General features: G+C 41.8%; 1 protein-coding gene across 2 annotated transcripts in view; it reads right to left on the reverse strand.

Annotated features, from left to right (window-relative positions):
- Window positions 1–12,318, reverse strand: part of RAD54B (RAD54 homolog B) — a 50,931-nt gene extending 38,613 nt beyond the window's left edge. Inside the window, exons 1-3 of one of the 2 annotated variants that reach the window (XM_083359383.1) lie at window positions 12,219–12,318; window positions 10,253–10,386; window positions 8,773–8,857 (exon numbers count right to left, since the gene is read on the reverse strand). In XM_083359383.1, coding sequence (XP_083215509.1) covers window positions 8,773–8,857; window positions 10,253–10,378 — 211 coding nt within the window. In that variant the 5' untranslated portion in view covers window positions 10,379–10,386; window positions 12,219–12,318. Of the gene's footprint in view, window positions 1–8,772; window positions 8,918–10,252; window positions 10,387–12,218 lie in introns of both variants that reach the window. The other variant, XM_083359382.1, reaches the window with a different exon arrangement.
- Window positions 12,319–13,064: the final 746 nt, after the last annotated feature.

Genomic DNA, 13,064 nt, shown 5'->3' on the forward strand with positions numbered 1-13,064 from the left:
CAGAGCCCCCAGATCATGGTTCTGTTCCCCAGCGGCTCTTCTCTCAGGCTCCATTTGCATAATGCTAGTCCTGCTGTCAATCAGGAATTGCAGATTGCCTAGCTAGTTAGGTTTCACTCAGGGTCGGGCTTCGCAGCAAAGCTAAGCTTCCCCAGCACTTTGCAGTGTGGCTTTGGCTTTATGCGCGCACACACTTTTTAAAGAGGCAGATGCTCAACAGAGCAAGGACAGGAATGAGCAGAAAACCGGGTCCCCCTCCTTACAGCTGCAGTTTGTCCTAAATGTACAACTCATTGCGGTCAACTATCACATGGCAGAGAACACACCTCTCCAGAGGTGCATCTTAAGGACAAGATTCTGGTTGCCCTTTTAATGACCTTCAAATGAGCTAGGCTAAAAAAGAGGCATCATATCCAAGCAGGAAGGAGCTAGGATGGATGCAAGTTGCTGCAGACATGGAAGATGCTAGCTGGGGAAAGGCTGCCGTAGTACTCTTGTGATAAGAAATTCAATCATTCTGTCAACTTATTAGCTTGTAATGTAACAAGAGCAGTGTGGCACTTTAAGAATTAGTCAATTTATTATCACATAACTGTCACTGATCACAGTTCTACTTTGTGTATGGAGCACAGTCCTGAGGAATGTTATGCTTACACATCACTTCAAACTATTTTTGCAACCCTTCAGAGATGTAGGAATCAAGTTAAACTCAGGTCCATTTTTACTTTTATTTCCAAATCACAAAATATTTTTTTGATTTTTTTAAAAAAATTAAGGACTACAAATAGAAAGTATTCCTTGGAATGCTCTAGCTCAGAGGTCCCCAACCTTTTGGGCACTAGGGACCGGTTCTGTGGAGAGGAGTTTTTCCGCGGACCGGAGAGTGCATGGTTTCGTGTGCTGCCTGCATCTTGCAGATGGGGCTTTGCTTGTTTCTGCGGACCGGTTGCTGGCATGCCACAGCCCGGTACTGGTCCACGGACCATGGGTTGGGGACCCCTGTTCTAGCTTGGATCAAAGTCTAAAAATCTCTAACCCTCCACAACTGTAAATATAGTTTTATTTATATCAAGGGTGAACAATCCTTAAAAAATATTAATCGCCACAGTCATCTTTATGGAAAGATCTTCTCTTTATTTTATCATTATGTTATTTCTCTTTTATAAGGAATGTTATTATTTTTCCTTAAATTCAGGCAAATGAAAGCAGAATCTTAAAAGACAACAAAACACAATTCTGAAAATGTGAGCAAAAATTGGGGGGGAAAAACCCACTGGTGAATGATCTCTGGAGGGCTAGGGACAGGGGTTGCTCCTCTGTCCTGGTCCTATTAGATCTCTCAGCGGCTTTCGATACCATCGACCATGGTATCCTGCTGCGGCGTCTCAGGGGGTTGGGAGTGGGAGGCACCGTTCTACGGTGGTTCTCCTCCTACCTCCGGGGCCGCTCGCAGTCGGTGTTGACAGGAGGGCAGAGATCCGCCCCGAGGTCTCTCATTTGTGGAGTTCCTCAGGGGTCGGTTCTCTCGCCTCTCCTGTTCAACATCTACATGAAGCCGCTGGGCGAGATCATTCGTGGTTTTGGGGTGGGGTATCACCAGTATGCTGATGATACCCAACTTTTTCTTTCCACCCCGAACCAACCCAGTGATGCCCTCTCCGTGATGTCCCGGTGCCTGGAGGCGGTTCAGGTCTGGATGGGGAGAAACAGGCTTCGTCTCAATCCCGCCAAGACTGAGTGGCTGTGCATATCGGCGTCTCGGGTTAACCATGTTATTCCACCTCTAATGATGGGGGGTGAGGTGTTACCCCCCGTTGATAGGGCTTGCAACTTGGGCGTCCTCCTGGATTCACGGCTCAATTTTGAAGATCACATAGGAGCCGTGACCAGGGGGGCTTTTGCACAGGTTCGCCTGGTGCGCCAGTTGCGTCCCTATCTGGACCGAGACGCCCTACGCACAGTCACTCATGCGCTTGTGACCTCCCGTTTGGACTACTGTAACGCTCTCTACATGGGGCTGCCCTTGAAGACCACTCGGAGGCTTCAACTGGTGCAGAATGCAGCCGCGCGAGTTGTAATGGGGGTTTCCCGATACTCCCATGTAACACCTCTACTCCGCGAGCTGCATTGGCTTCCGGTTGCCCTCCGGGTGAAATTCAAGGTGCTGGTTATCACCTATAAAGCCCTACATGGCCTGGGTCCGGGATATTTGAGGGAACACCTGCTGCCGGCATCAAACGCCCTTCGCCCAGTGCGCTCCCACAGGGAGGGTCTGCTCAGGGTTCCGCCGGTGAGAGATTGCCGGCGGGTGACACCCAGGGATAGGGCCTTCTCAGTGGGAGCGCCTGCCCTCTGGAACCAGCTGCCGGTGGAGCTGAGGACTGCCCCCGACCTCCGATCATTCCGCCGGGGCCTGAAGACCTGGCTCTTCGAGCTCTCGGGCCCAGGCTGAGGAGAAAATTTTAACTGGGGTTTTTAAATGTACAGGGTGAATTCAATATTTTTTAACTGGTTTTTAACTTTTGTATGTTTTGATTTTTAATTCCCTGTAAACCGCCCTGAGTCCTCAGGGAAAGGGCGGTATATAAATATAATAAAATAAAATAAATAAAATAAATAAATAAAATTTAATAACTAGATATTTTGGACAAGCTGTAGCTGTAAAAGAGAGCAGCTCATTTTCCACTCATTCATATCCTTGCTCTGTTGAGCATGTTCCTCTTTAAAAATATTAGAAAACTATGTATTCATGGGTAGCAGTTACACATAGATTTACGTTTTACTATAGTCACTATCATGTTGCATAACATATGATCAGCAACTGCTATAACTCCTCCTAGAAACATGCGGCTGCTTTCCACAACTACAGTACAAGTCTAGGAAAATATGCAACCATTTTAAAGAACTATATGCAGTGCATGTAACATATTTCTGAAATATAATCAGAAACATTGAACATAAAGTTCAAGTCCATCTTATCCAATGATATTAATCTACTACAGACTAAGACAAAGCCTGAAGATAAAATGAGAAGAAGCAAAGGAATGAGGTTTAAACTGTTGAGCTCCTTAGAAAAAAAGAATTGTACTAAAACCTAACTAATTGATATCGTCATCTTATGTCAATGATGTATTGAACTTATATCATATCATGATGCAAGTCCTAAACTGTTTTGAAGAAAGGCAAAATAATGGAATAATGTGGAATAAACACCATATGAATGACAATAAACAACAAAGTATGTGTTAGGACAAGGATGGCGAACCTTTTAGAGACCGAGTGCCTAAACTGCAACCCAAAACCCACTTATGTATTGTCGGGTGCCGGGTGGGTGTGCCCAATTGGGTGGGCGTGGCCAATTGGGTGGGTGTGGCTGCAGTGGTAACGGCAGACTAGGTGGGACTAAAAAGTTTAATCAATCAATTCCAACTTTGCGAGAGCTTTTTTTCCCCTTGAGAAGTTGAAATTCATTAATTGAACTTTTTTTTTTTGCACACGGCGGCGGAGGCCTAAAGTGAAAAGTTTTTATAAAACCTAGCGGAAGGCTAGGACTGGAGCAATGGAGCGCGTGCCCACAGAGAGGGCTCTGCGTGCCACCTGTGGCACGCGTGCCATAGGTTCGCCACCACGGTGTTAGGATATTCCACTCTTACTATTTTTATTATTGAAGTTCCTTTTATACTTTATATGAAGAACAAAGTTTACATTATGGTAGTTACTGTTAGTTCCAATCAGTCTAATCATTTATGTTGTTATTGTTATTTGTTGTTGTTTTAGCTTTCTAAGATAAGACTGAATAATATCTATCAGAATGAAACAAGATGAATTCAATGCAAGATTTTTCATAGGTAAGACTCCATCTCTTGCCACCAAAAAGTGGTTGTCAAATACTGACATTTAAGGAACAAGATCACAAAAGCAAATTTGAAATTCAACAGACGAACAGAACTCAAGGCTGTTGGATATCACTTCATAAACAAAGAACCAAGCTTTTGAAAACATGCCTATGGCCAGGACCATCACAGTGAGATATGGAAATACAGCCAGATTCATTTCAAGCTCCATGGCTGCACTGGTGTTGATTCCAATGAACAAGAATATTAAAACAAAGGAAATCAGCAAAATTAATTATCTCACCAATCAAACGTTTCCTTTAAAGGACAACTTCTCAAAAGCAATCCTTACAGCAAATACAGAAGATGGAACAACAATTCTGAATGGACGGTGCAAACAGCAAGCCAGGACGAATCCATTTTATATTTAGGAAAAAGCTCCCATGCTACCATGAAAAAATACATAGTAGAAAATATTTTCTCTGTATTATAGAACTGGAAGAAAATAATGTTATTTTTTCAATTGATGTCCCTTTTCCTCCTCCAAAATAAAGATCTTCGAAGTTTAGCTTCTTGTCTATAAAACACTGCAATATAGTTTCCCAAATCCTAGCGGTGCAGCCTCTAATGCATATATAAAACCCTGTAGATTAAAAGCTTGAATAATCCTTTAATAGTATGATGAAGAACTGGGATGTATGAAATGTTTTACAATTCAGACAAGCAAAGCACATCCATTCATAAGTAAATCTGATTGTTTTTAATCAACTGAAATCCCTTCAGTGTAGAACCCCAATTAGGGGTTACTTAACTAAGGATATTCACCAAGTGAATGCTTCTATTAAAGCTCACCAACATCACACATTGTCAACTACTTGCAGGCAATCAAAATTCAGCCTGATCATCTCATTGGCAGACATAAAATATATTTGCATACTGTATGTCTTTAGGCTTTTATTCAGATAACATGGAAGTAACGCTTCCTGGAAAGGGATGGAGGTTGTTACCCAGAATATTCAATTGTCAAGTCTTTTAGATCCTGGATATCTGAGCAGGGTTTAAGTGACTGAAGGCTTGTAGCCTTCAGCAAACTGTAAATGCATGAGTTTAAAAAGTAGCTCTTGTTTTATATTTCTAAGAAATAAATCCATCACAGGAGAAATCTGAGCTGCACTCTAATGACAGAAGATATTCCTGGAAGAATTGCATTAAACAAAACTAATACTAAGGAGGAGACATCCATTTGGGGCACTTGAAAAGATAAGCTTTTTTGTCATTTTTTACTGTGGGCACACTGGCACACATGAAAAATGAAATTCTGTTGCCTGCTCTCAAGTGTACACATACATAACACATATAGACATGCTATATACATGCCATACATATGTATATACCTACACCAGGGGTCAGCAACCTGAAACAGTGAAAGAGCCACTCAGAACCAGTTCCCTCACAAAAGGAAAAACTGGGAGCCGCAAAAAATGTGTGCACATGCGCGTACATGCGGGCATGCGCAGAACAGGGTTTGACTGAAGAGTGGAGACAAGGCGAGATATGCACCTACCCTGCATATTTGAATTGATTGGTTGAACTTTTTAGTCCCACTTTTTTTTTTGGACTGCACATGGCAGAGGACCGGGAGCCACAGGAGACGGCTGAAAGAGTGACCTACACCATTACACATAAATACATAAATATTAATCACTGTCCATCTTGTATACATAGTGGAAAGAGGAAGCTTGAGAGTTTACAAGGTTGATACTATATGGAACAAAACTGTGACTGAATCTGGATTTCTGCTTCAGATACCACAAAGCCTCCTCACAGAAGCAAACAAGGTAAACAGGTGGTGAAGAGGATTGTAGTGTCCCAGACAATCCTGCGGACCTTGCTCAAGCAACACGTATATGCTATGTCCTGGATTGAAGGGAATGAACTGCCAATAATCTTTTCTGCCATCCTCACCACTCTCTCCACTGCCTTCCTGTCTGAAGCAGTAAAATATTTTAAAAAGTATTTTAAAAGTGAACGAATCTCAACATATAACTTAGCTGTAGGTTGTTCCAGCTTTATAGCTAGCTTCCAGGTTTATAATTAGTTTTCTAGGATGTTGCGAGGTTGCCCAGTGTTAGCTGAACTAAGAAAGAACCTTAGAAAGAGCTAGCTGAAGGATTTCCTTGTTCCCCTACCAGTTTGCATCATGATGATAGACCAACAATCAAATGGAGACTATTTCATACCTTGCCCAAAAATTCCAACTGCAAAAGCATTAGCAAAACTTTTTGTACAACATATTTTATTTTAAAACTTTTCAATAAAAAAAAAATGGAGACTATTTCATACCTTGCCCAAAAATTCCAACTGCAAAAGCATTAGCAAAACTTTTTGTACAACATATTTACAGATTGCATGGGGCACCACAACGCATCATATCTGACAGGGGGGTGCAATTTACCTCAGCATTCTGGAAGGAATTTTTATCTCTGTTAGGAACTACCCAAGGACTGACATCTAGTCATCACCCTCAGGGTAACGGGCAAGCGTAAAGGGCTAACTCTGTACTTGAGCAATATTTAAGATGTTATATAAGCTTCCAACAGTTGGACTGGTCGGATCTACTGCCTTTTGCAGAAGTGGCATATAACAACGCAGTTCACTCCAGCACAGGTTACACTCCTTTTCAAGTAGCCACAGGCCAGAGCTTCAACCCCATACCTGACCTAACTCCAAAAGAACCGGTAATTCCAGAACTAAAGGAATGGATTGCTCAGTTACAATACACCTGGCCTATTGTCAGAAAAGCATTAACAGAGGCTAGATTAGCACACAAGACACAGGCAGACAAGAAAAGAGCCGATCCCACACCGTTCAAGGTGGGAGAGATGGTATATTTGTCTACAAAATACCTTTAAGTCTCTCCAACCCTGTAAAAAACTAGGACCAAAATACATTGGACCTTTTCCAATTAAAAGAATCATAAACCCAGTAACAGTTGAATTAGAACTACCTAAAAATCTTAGACGAATACACCCAATCTTTCACTGCAGTCTAATAAAGAGAGAACAACAATCTCCCCTACGAACAAAAATTCCACCACCACCACCTCCCATCATGGTGGAAGGAGAACAACATTTCGAGGTGAAGGAAATTCTGGATTCCAGGAAACATCATGGAACAACTCAATATCTAGTGGCTTGGAAACACCTCCCCTCCTCAGAAAATGAATGGGTCAGCAAACACCACGTTAAAGCACCAAAGCTGCTTAAGAGATTTCATACAGAATATCCAAACAAACCGAGTTAACATTTACATATGTTTTTTTCTTCTCTTTTCTTTTCTCCCCCTACAGATGGACACATCTTTTTTCTAAGGAGAGCGGACTGTCAGAATCCATTTATATCATATTCATAAATGGAATGTTTCAAACATTATCCCATGGATTCTGCCATCTCCCGAAGAGAAGAGAATAAATGTGTATTGAACCGGCAATAGGCATTTCAAAGGAAAGGAGAAGCCTTTTGAACTGGGGAAACAAAAGGGGGGGCTAGCATCTGGCTTTTGTCACGGAAGAGAGCAATAAACATGAAGGGTCCTAACTTCCTTTTTCCCACGAGATGGATGATACAAGAGGAAGGATGGGGGACTGACCAAATGGGGATTAAGGGGGGTTAAACCGGGAACTCTTTATAAGGGTTTACTTCGTGGAAATATTAAGTCCTGTCTCATTTCCTACAACCAAGCATGTCATAGTAAAGATTCTTTTTGGAATAGATTTGACTCCAAGAATTTTGTCTTCCTAAGACGTGGTTTGGGGTGGGTCCTGACAATCCAGCTCATTGATGTAACTAATTATTCTGAGTCACAATCTTCTTTTGTAATGAGAAATACTATCCCTTGGTCATAACATGAATTGGGCATTCCCTATTACAACACTATCTTTTTGGCCTATTATATATACAGATACATATTCTTCTTCCTGCCTTTCTTCATTTATATTGTAGACTCTATTTTTTTCTTTGACAATAAGGCAATCATGTCCTCAGTACTTATTTCCTTATCTTTTCAATAGGCCTGATCCACAAAAGCACTCTTTTTCCTTTCCCTAAATGCCTGAGATCTTGCACATAAAATGAAAAAAAAATATGGGTGACTTTGCATTCTGGTCATCTCATGATGGCGCATGACGTCAGAAAATTTTGCTGATGCTTTTAATACAAAGATTGCATATATCATAATAATACTCCAACAATTCTTAAAGGTAAAGGTAAAGTTTCCCCCGCACATGCGTGCTAGTCGTTTCCGACTCTAGGGGCCGGTGCTCATCTCCGTTTCAAAGCCGAAGAGCCAGCGCTTGTCCGAGGACGTCTCCGTGGTCATGTGGCCGCCATGACTAGACGCCAAAGGCGCACGGAACGCTGTTACCTTCCCACCGGAGTGGTCCCTATTTTTCTACTTGCATTTTTACATGCTTTCGAACTGCTAGGTTGGCAGAAGCTGGGACGAGTAACAGGCGCTCACTCTGCTACGCGGCACTCGGGATTCGACCCGCCAAATTGCCGACCTTCTGATCGACAAGCTCAGCGTCCTAACCCAAATTACTGATATCTCTATTAACCCATGTTCTGTTTCTGGAGTAACCATTCAAGTTTCCTCAGCAAATTTAGAGGCATCTGGTACTTGCAGTAAGAAAACATAGGTGTACAACCCTATATACTGTATATATAATTTTATCAGTCTTGCTGATATTTTAGAAACAGCAGCTATTTGTTTATATATAAGTGCAGCATGAGTAAATTTACCTTATTCTGAAGAGGAAAAACCTTGCCATCACAACCCTGAAACACAGCTGTCCTGAAGCCAATGTTGCTTGGTTTCTAGTTTCCTTCAGAAGATACTTCAAAAGTTATTCTGCTTTACATTAAACCATGGATATTCCTACCTATTTTTGGTCTGCATAGAGATTTCATTCCAGTTTTCAAATGCCCAGTCACCATATTCTTGTTTTCACAAGGCAATTCTTCTTCCTTAGAAGTTGTAGAATGAATGTTTAGAGAAGTTGGGCTACATAATTGTCTCTTGCACACCTACAAGACAGAATATATATCTATTATGGAATATTCATGCAACAACTTCAAAATACATATGTGCCTCTCCTGCCTGAAGACTCTGAAATATCAAAGCCATGTCCTTTAGGAGGACATCCTCAAAGGGAAAAGGACCCCATATGAAGACAAATCAGCCTAAATAATGCTGTCTAGAATTTTCAAGCTACAAAGACATGATTGCATACCCATGTGTTGACTATTCTAAACAGAAAGCTGTTTAGAACATGGAAATATAGATATCCTGGGAAGATCTCTGGAAAAAGTCTTGACACTGATCAGATGAACAGCAAATCCAAATTAACAGATCTCATCCGCAGTTCCTTAGATGGCTCAATTGTGATATAATGAATTAGTTCAAGAAACAAAAAAGGAAGAGACTCTCTTGAGCTGAAGACAGTTCCCTATGACTACATGGACTAATACATACAGGTTTCGGGCAGCAATATGGAGTGAGACACAAGATACACATAGATATATAGTTCTAGTCAGGTGTCTTAATTTCAATGGATGATCAATTTACAACTGGGAAATCTGGACAAAATCACTAGTTTGTGATTTATAACTAAGTCAGACATGTCAAACTCATGATGTTACGTGACGTCGCGTACCATATCGGGATGGTTTTGCCATTGCCGGCAATGGGGTTGGCGCGGCGTCCAGATGAGGCATCCGGCCCACAGGCCAGCATTTTGACACCTCTGCCCTAAGTGCTTCTCTTTTGTGTACATTTCCCATTTTATTTAGAATCCCTCCCCAAAAAAATTATTACATGAGAAGTCTGCACAGTAAAGAAAACTTTTAGAAGTTATGCCTCCAAATTCTGGACACCAAATGATATCAAAGGGGATGAAGCTAGGAGCCATTTTTATAGTCTTCCACAATGCATCCTGATTAAACAGAAACAGAATGTCTGAGGAATGTGTAAGAATGCAAATGAACTCATGATTGAGGAAACAGGATTGGGTAATTTGTATATCTGCCTTTTGAAAGAGCATATGAACTAAATTGGTAATTAGCTAACACTTTTTTGTTGAAGACCATTTTGGAGTTTTGTTGCCTAAACTCCAAATATGAGGGCAAATTTCTGATAGATCAGGATATTTCAGGGATTGCCAACTGCAGTGATTAAGCAATATGTGTAAGATGCATGATGATTTACACAACCCCCAAACCAAACATAATGTTGTATAGCAAAACGGTACACATGCTCCTGACATCTAATATTCTGTGTGGAGAAACTTTTTTGTATGAAGGAGAATTTGAGTTTCCACAAGTTATTCACATTAGTAATGTTAATGTCTTTTTTAATATTACCTCATCTGTTTTAATTTCTGGATCTACATGTTCAGATGTTTTCGGCAGGATTTTTCCTGGAGGTATAAATCTTGGTTTTTTGGCTGAATGCTCCAACAGTTGACTTGGAGCTGCTGATCGTCTCATCTTTGGCTCTGATTTGAAAAATAGCAATCAGGAAGCAAATTCAGTGTCTTTGAAAGCTTATTGTAAGGATCCAAATACCACATACAATCCAGAAATCTAATTTAGAAATAACTGGCAGCATTCCTCACATAGCACCATTCAGGTTCTACCTATATCTCTAATAGAAGAAAGTTCACCACTTCCTGAAACAGATTCTTACACAATCAAATACACTTATCATTAAGCTGTTTCTACTAAGAGTAACCAAATGTAGACAAATCTCTTTATATAACATAGGCTTCTAGCTACATTACATCTAGACATTAAAGTAAAAAGCTGAGGAATTAAGAAGTATCACTCCCCTTACTCCTTTTCTAGTTACTATATTATATTTTTTGAGTTAAGTGTTGAGGAAGAAAGGACTTTTTCTCAGATCCTTTAGGAATTCCAAGGAAATGTCAGTAGCCATGCTGATATGGGTTTTTCCATCAAATCGTTTGGTTTTTGCACTGTTACTTATTGCCAATTTCATTAGTCATTACTGTTAACTGTCGACATGTGCATCCTGCATGGTTGGCGTGCAAGTGCTGCAATAAAATGTGCACTGTAATAAAATATGATTCCTATAGCTGTACCATTAACCTTTCTGGGTCAGTCCAATACACTTTCTTAACAATGCTCTTTTTTAACAATAATAAGCTCTAGGTACGAGCAATCATGATTATGCCATGCCATTTCCCTGCTTTTTGTAAGACTCTGTCCAATAAAAATATCTGATGACCTCATTCTTATAAGGTTTTGTTTTTAATTTTAATTTTTTTAATTTTATTAATATTTCTATACCGCCCTTCTCCCTGAGGACTCAGGGCGGTGTACAGGGCAAGAATAAAACACAGAAATGTACAAAAATTAAAAGATAATTAAATACATGCCCGATTAAAATACAATTAATACATAGTAAAAACCCAATAAAAATGATAAAAAACCCCACCAATCCCCCTCATGCCAGGCCGGCTTGCTCGAACAAGTATGTTTTCAGATCGCGGCGAAAGGAGCGCAGATCGGGCGCCGTCCGGAGCTCAACCGGTAACTGGTTCCATAGCTCCGGGGCGCCCACAGAGAAGGATCTCCCCCTGGGGGCCACAAGACGGCATTCTCTGACCGGTGGCACCCTGAGGAGGCCCTCTCTGTGGGAACGCACAGGGCGCAGGGAGCTTGATGCCGGCAGCAGATGTTCCCTGAGGTACTCCGGCCCCATGCCATGGAGGGCTTTAAACACCATTACTAGCACCTTGAATCTCACCCGGAAGACAACTGGCAACCAATGCAGCTCACGGAGCAAAGGTGTCACATGGGAGTATCGGGAGACTCCCAACACAACTCTCGCGGCTGCATTCTGTACCAGTTGGAGCCTCCGGGTGGTCCTCAAGGGAAGCCCCATGTAGAGAGCGTTGCAGTAGTCTAGACGAGAGGTCACGAGCGTGTGAGTGACCGTGCATAAATCATCCCGGCTTAGATAGGGCCGCAACTGGCACACCAGGCGAACCTGGGCGAAAGCCCCCCTAGTCACGGCCACCATGTGATCTTCCAAGGTAAGCCGTGAATCTAGGAGGACTCCCAATGGTATGATGGTATGAAATATGAAACTGCCTTAATAAGGTAGATCAAAGACCAAAGGGTTCTGAGAACATAAGAGATTGCTTTTCAAACGCGGTTTCAGAAATGCAAATAGGAAAAAGAAATCCAAACTGGATATAGATATACTACGTACATATCGAAAGCCCCCGAGAACCAAGGACGTATAGCAGCTCCTGTACCCCTAACGATGCCCGCTTTCTACCTAAAGCAAAGCCAGACTTACACAGCAGTTTAATCGTCCCGCCATATAGCTCACGCCTTTCCTCCACAACTACGTAGTCACTAGTTCAACAGCGCATGCGTGCACAGCATTAACATCTCCGTTCCGTACTCCTCCCCGGGCCTTTCTCGGCCTAATACGCATGCGCAATACCTCAGGCTGTTATTTGCCGGCCAAGCACACTAGGTCGGACAAGAGAATCTCTACTGCGCATGCTCTTCTACTGTTTTGACTGCCTGTTATCTTCGCCCGTACTTTTTCAGTTAATCACTGAGCAAACTGTCAGAACGATGTCTCTGTTCGCTCCTTATTTACTTTTATAGAAACTGCAGCTATGGGAAGCAAGACGGAGAAATAGCGCGCGCGAGAGAAAGATTTCATTTACATAAAAATGTAGAGCTATACATTTAAAGAGACTTTTGAGAGGGGAAGCCTCTTGGTATCTTATTCTCTCGGTTTGGGCTTCAAAGCTTAAACGATTTAGGCCAGGGGGTCTTCAAACTTGGCCCTTTTATGACTTGTGGACTTCAACTCCCAGAATTCCTCAGCCAGCGTACGCTGGCTGAGGAATTCTGGGAGTTGAAGTCCACAAGTCATAAAAGGGCCAAGTTTGAAGATCCCTGATTTTAGGCAGTCTATAATCAGGCTTCAACAAGTCTTTTCAGAATGAAATTTTAATTTCAAGTCTTTTCTCCTACTCCGCGTGGGTCTCTTGTTTTGAGAGCCGCGTTCAGGTATCCACGCTCATGAAACTTAAAACAGACTGAATTTAGGCTGTTTACACCGAGTCTTAGCCCAGCCTGATTACAAAAAGAACAAAATAAAGAGTGACCTTTTCCCACCCCCCCC

This window comes from Vipera ursinii, assembly GCF_947247035.1.
Source record: "Vipera ursinii genome assembly, chromosome: 3".
Classification (NCBI taxonomy): domain Eukaryota; kingdom Metazoa; phylum Chordata; class Lepidosauria; order Squamata; family Viperidae; genus Vipera; species Vipera ursinii.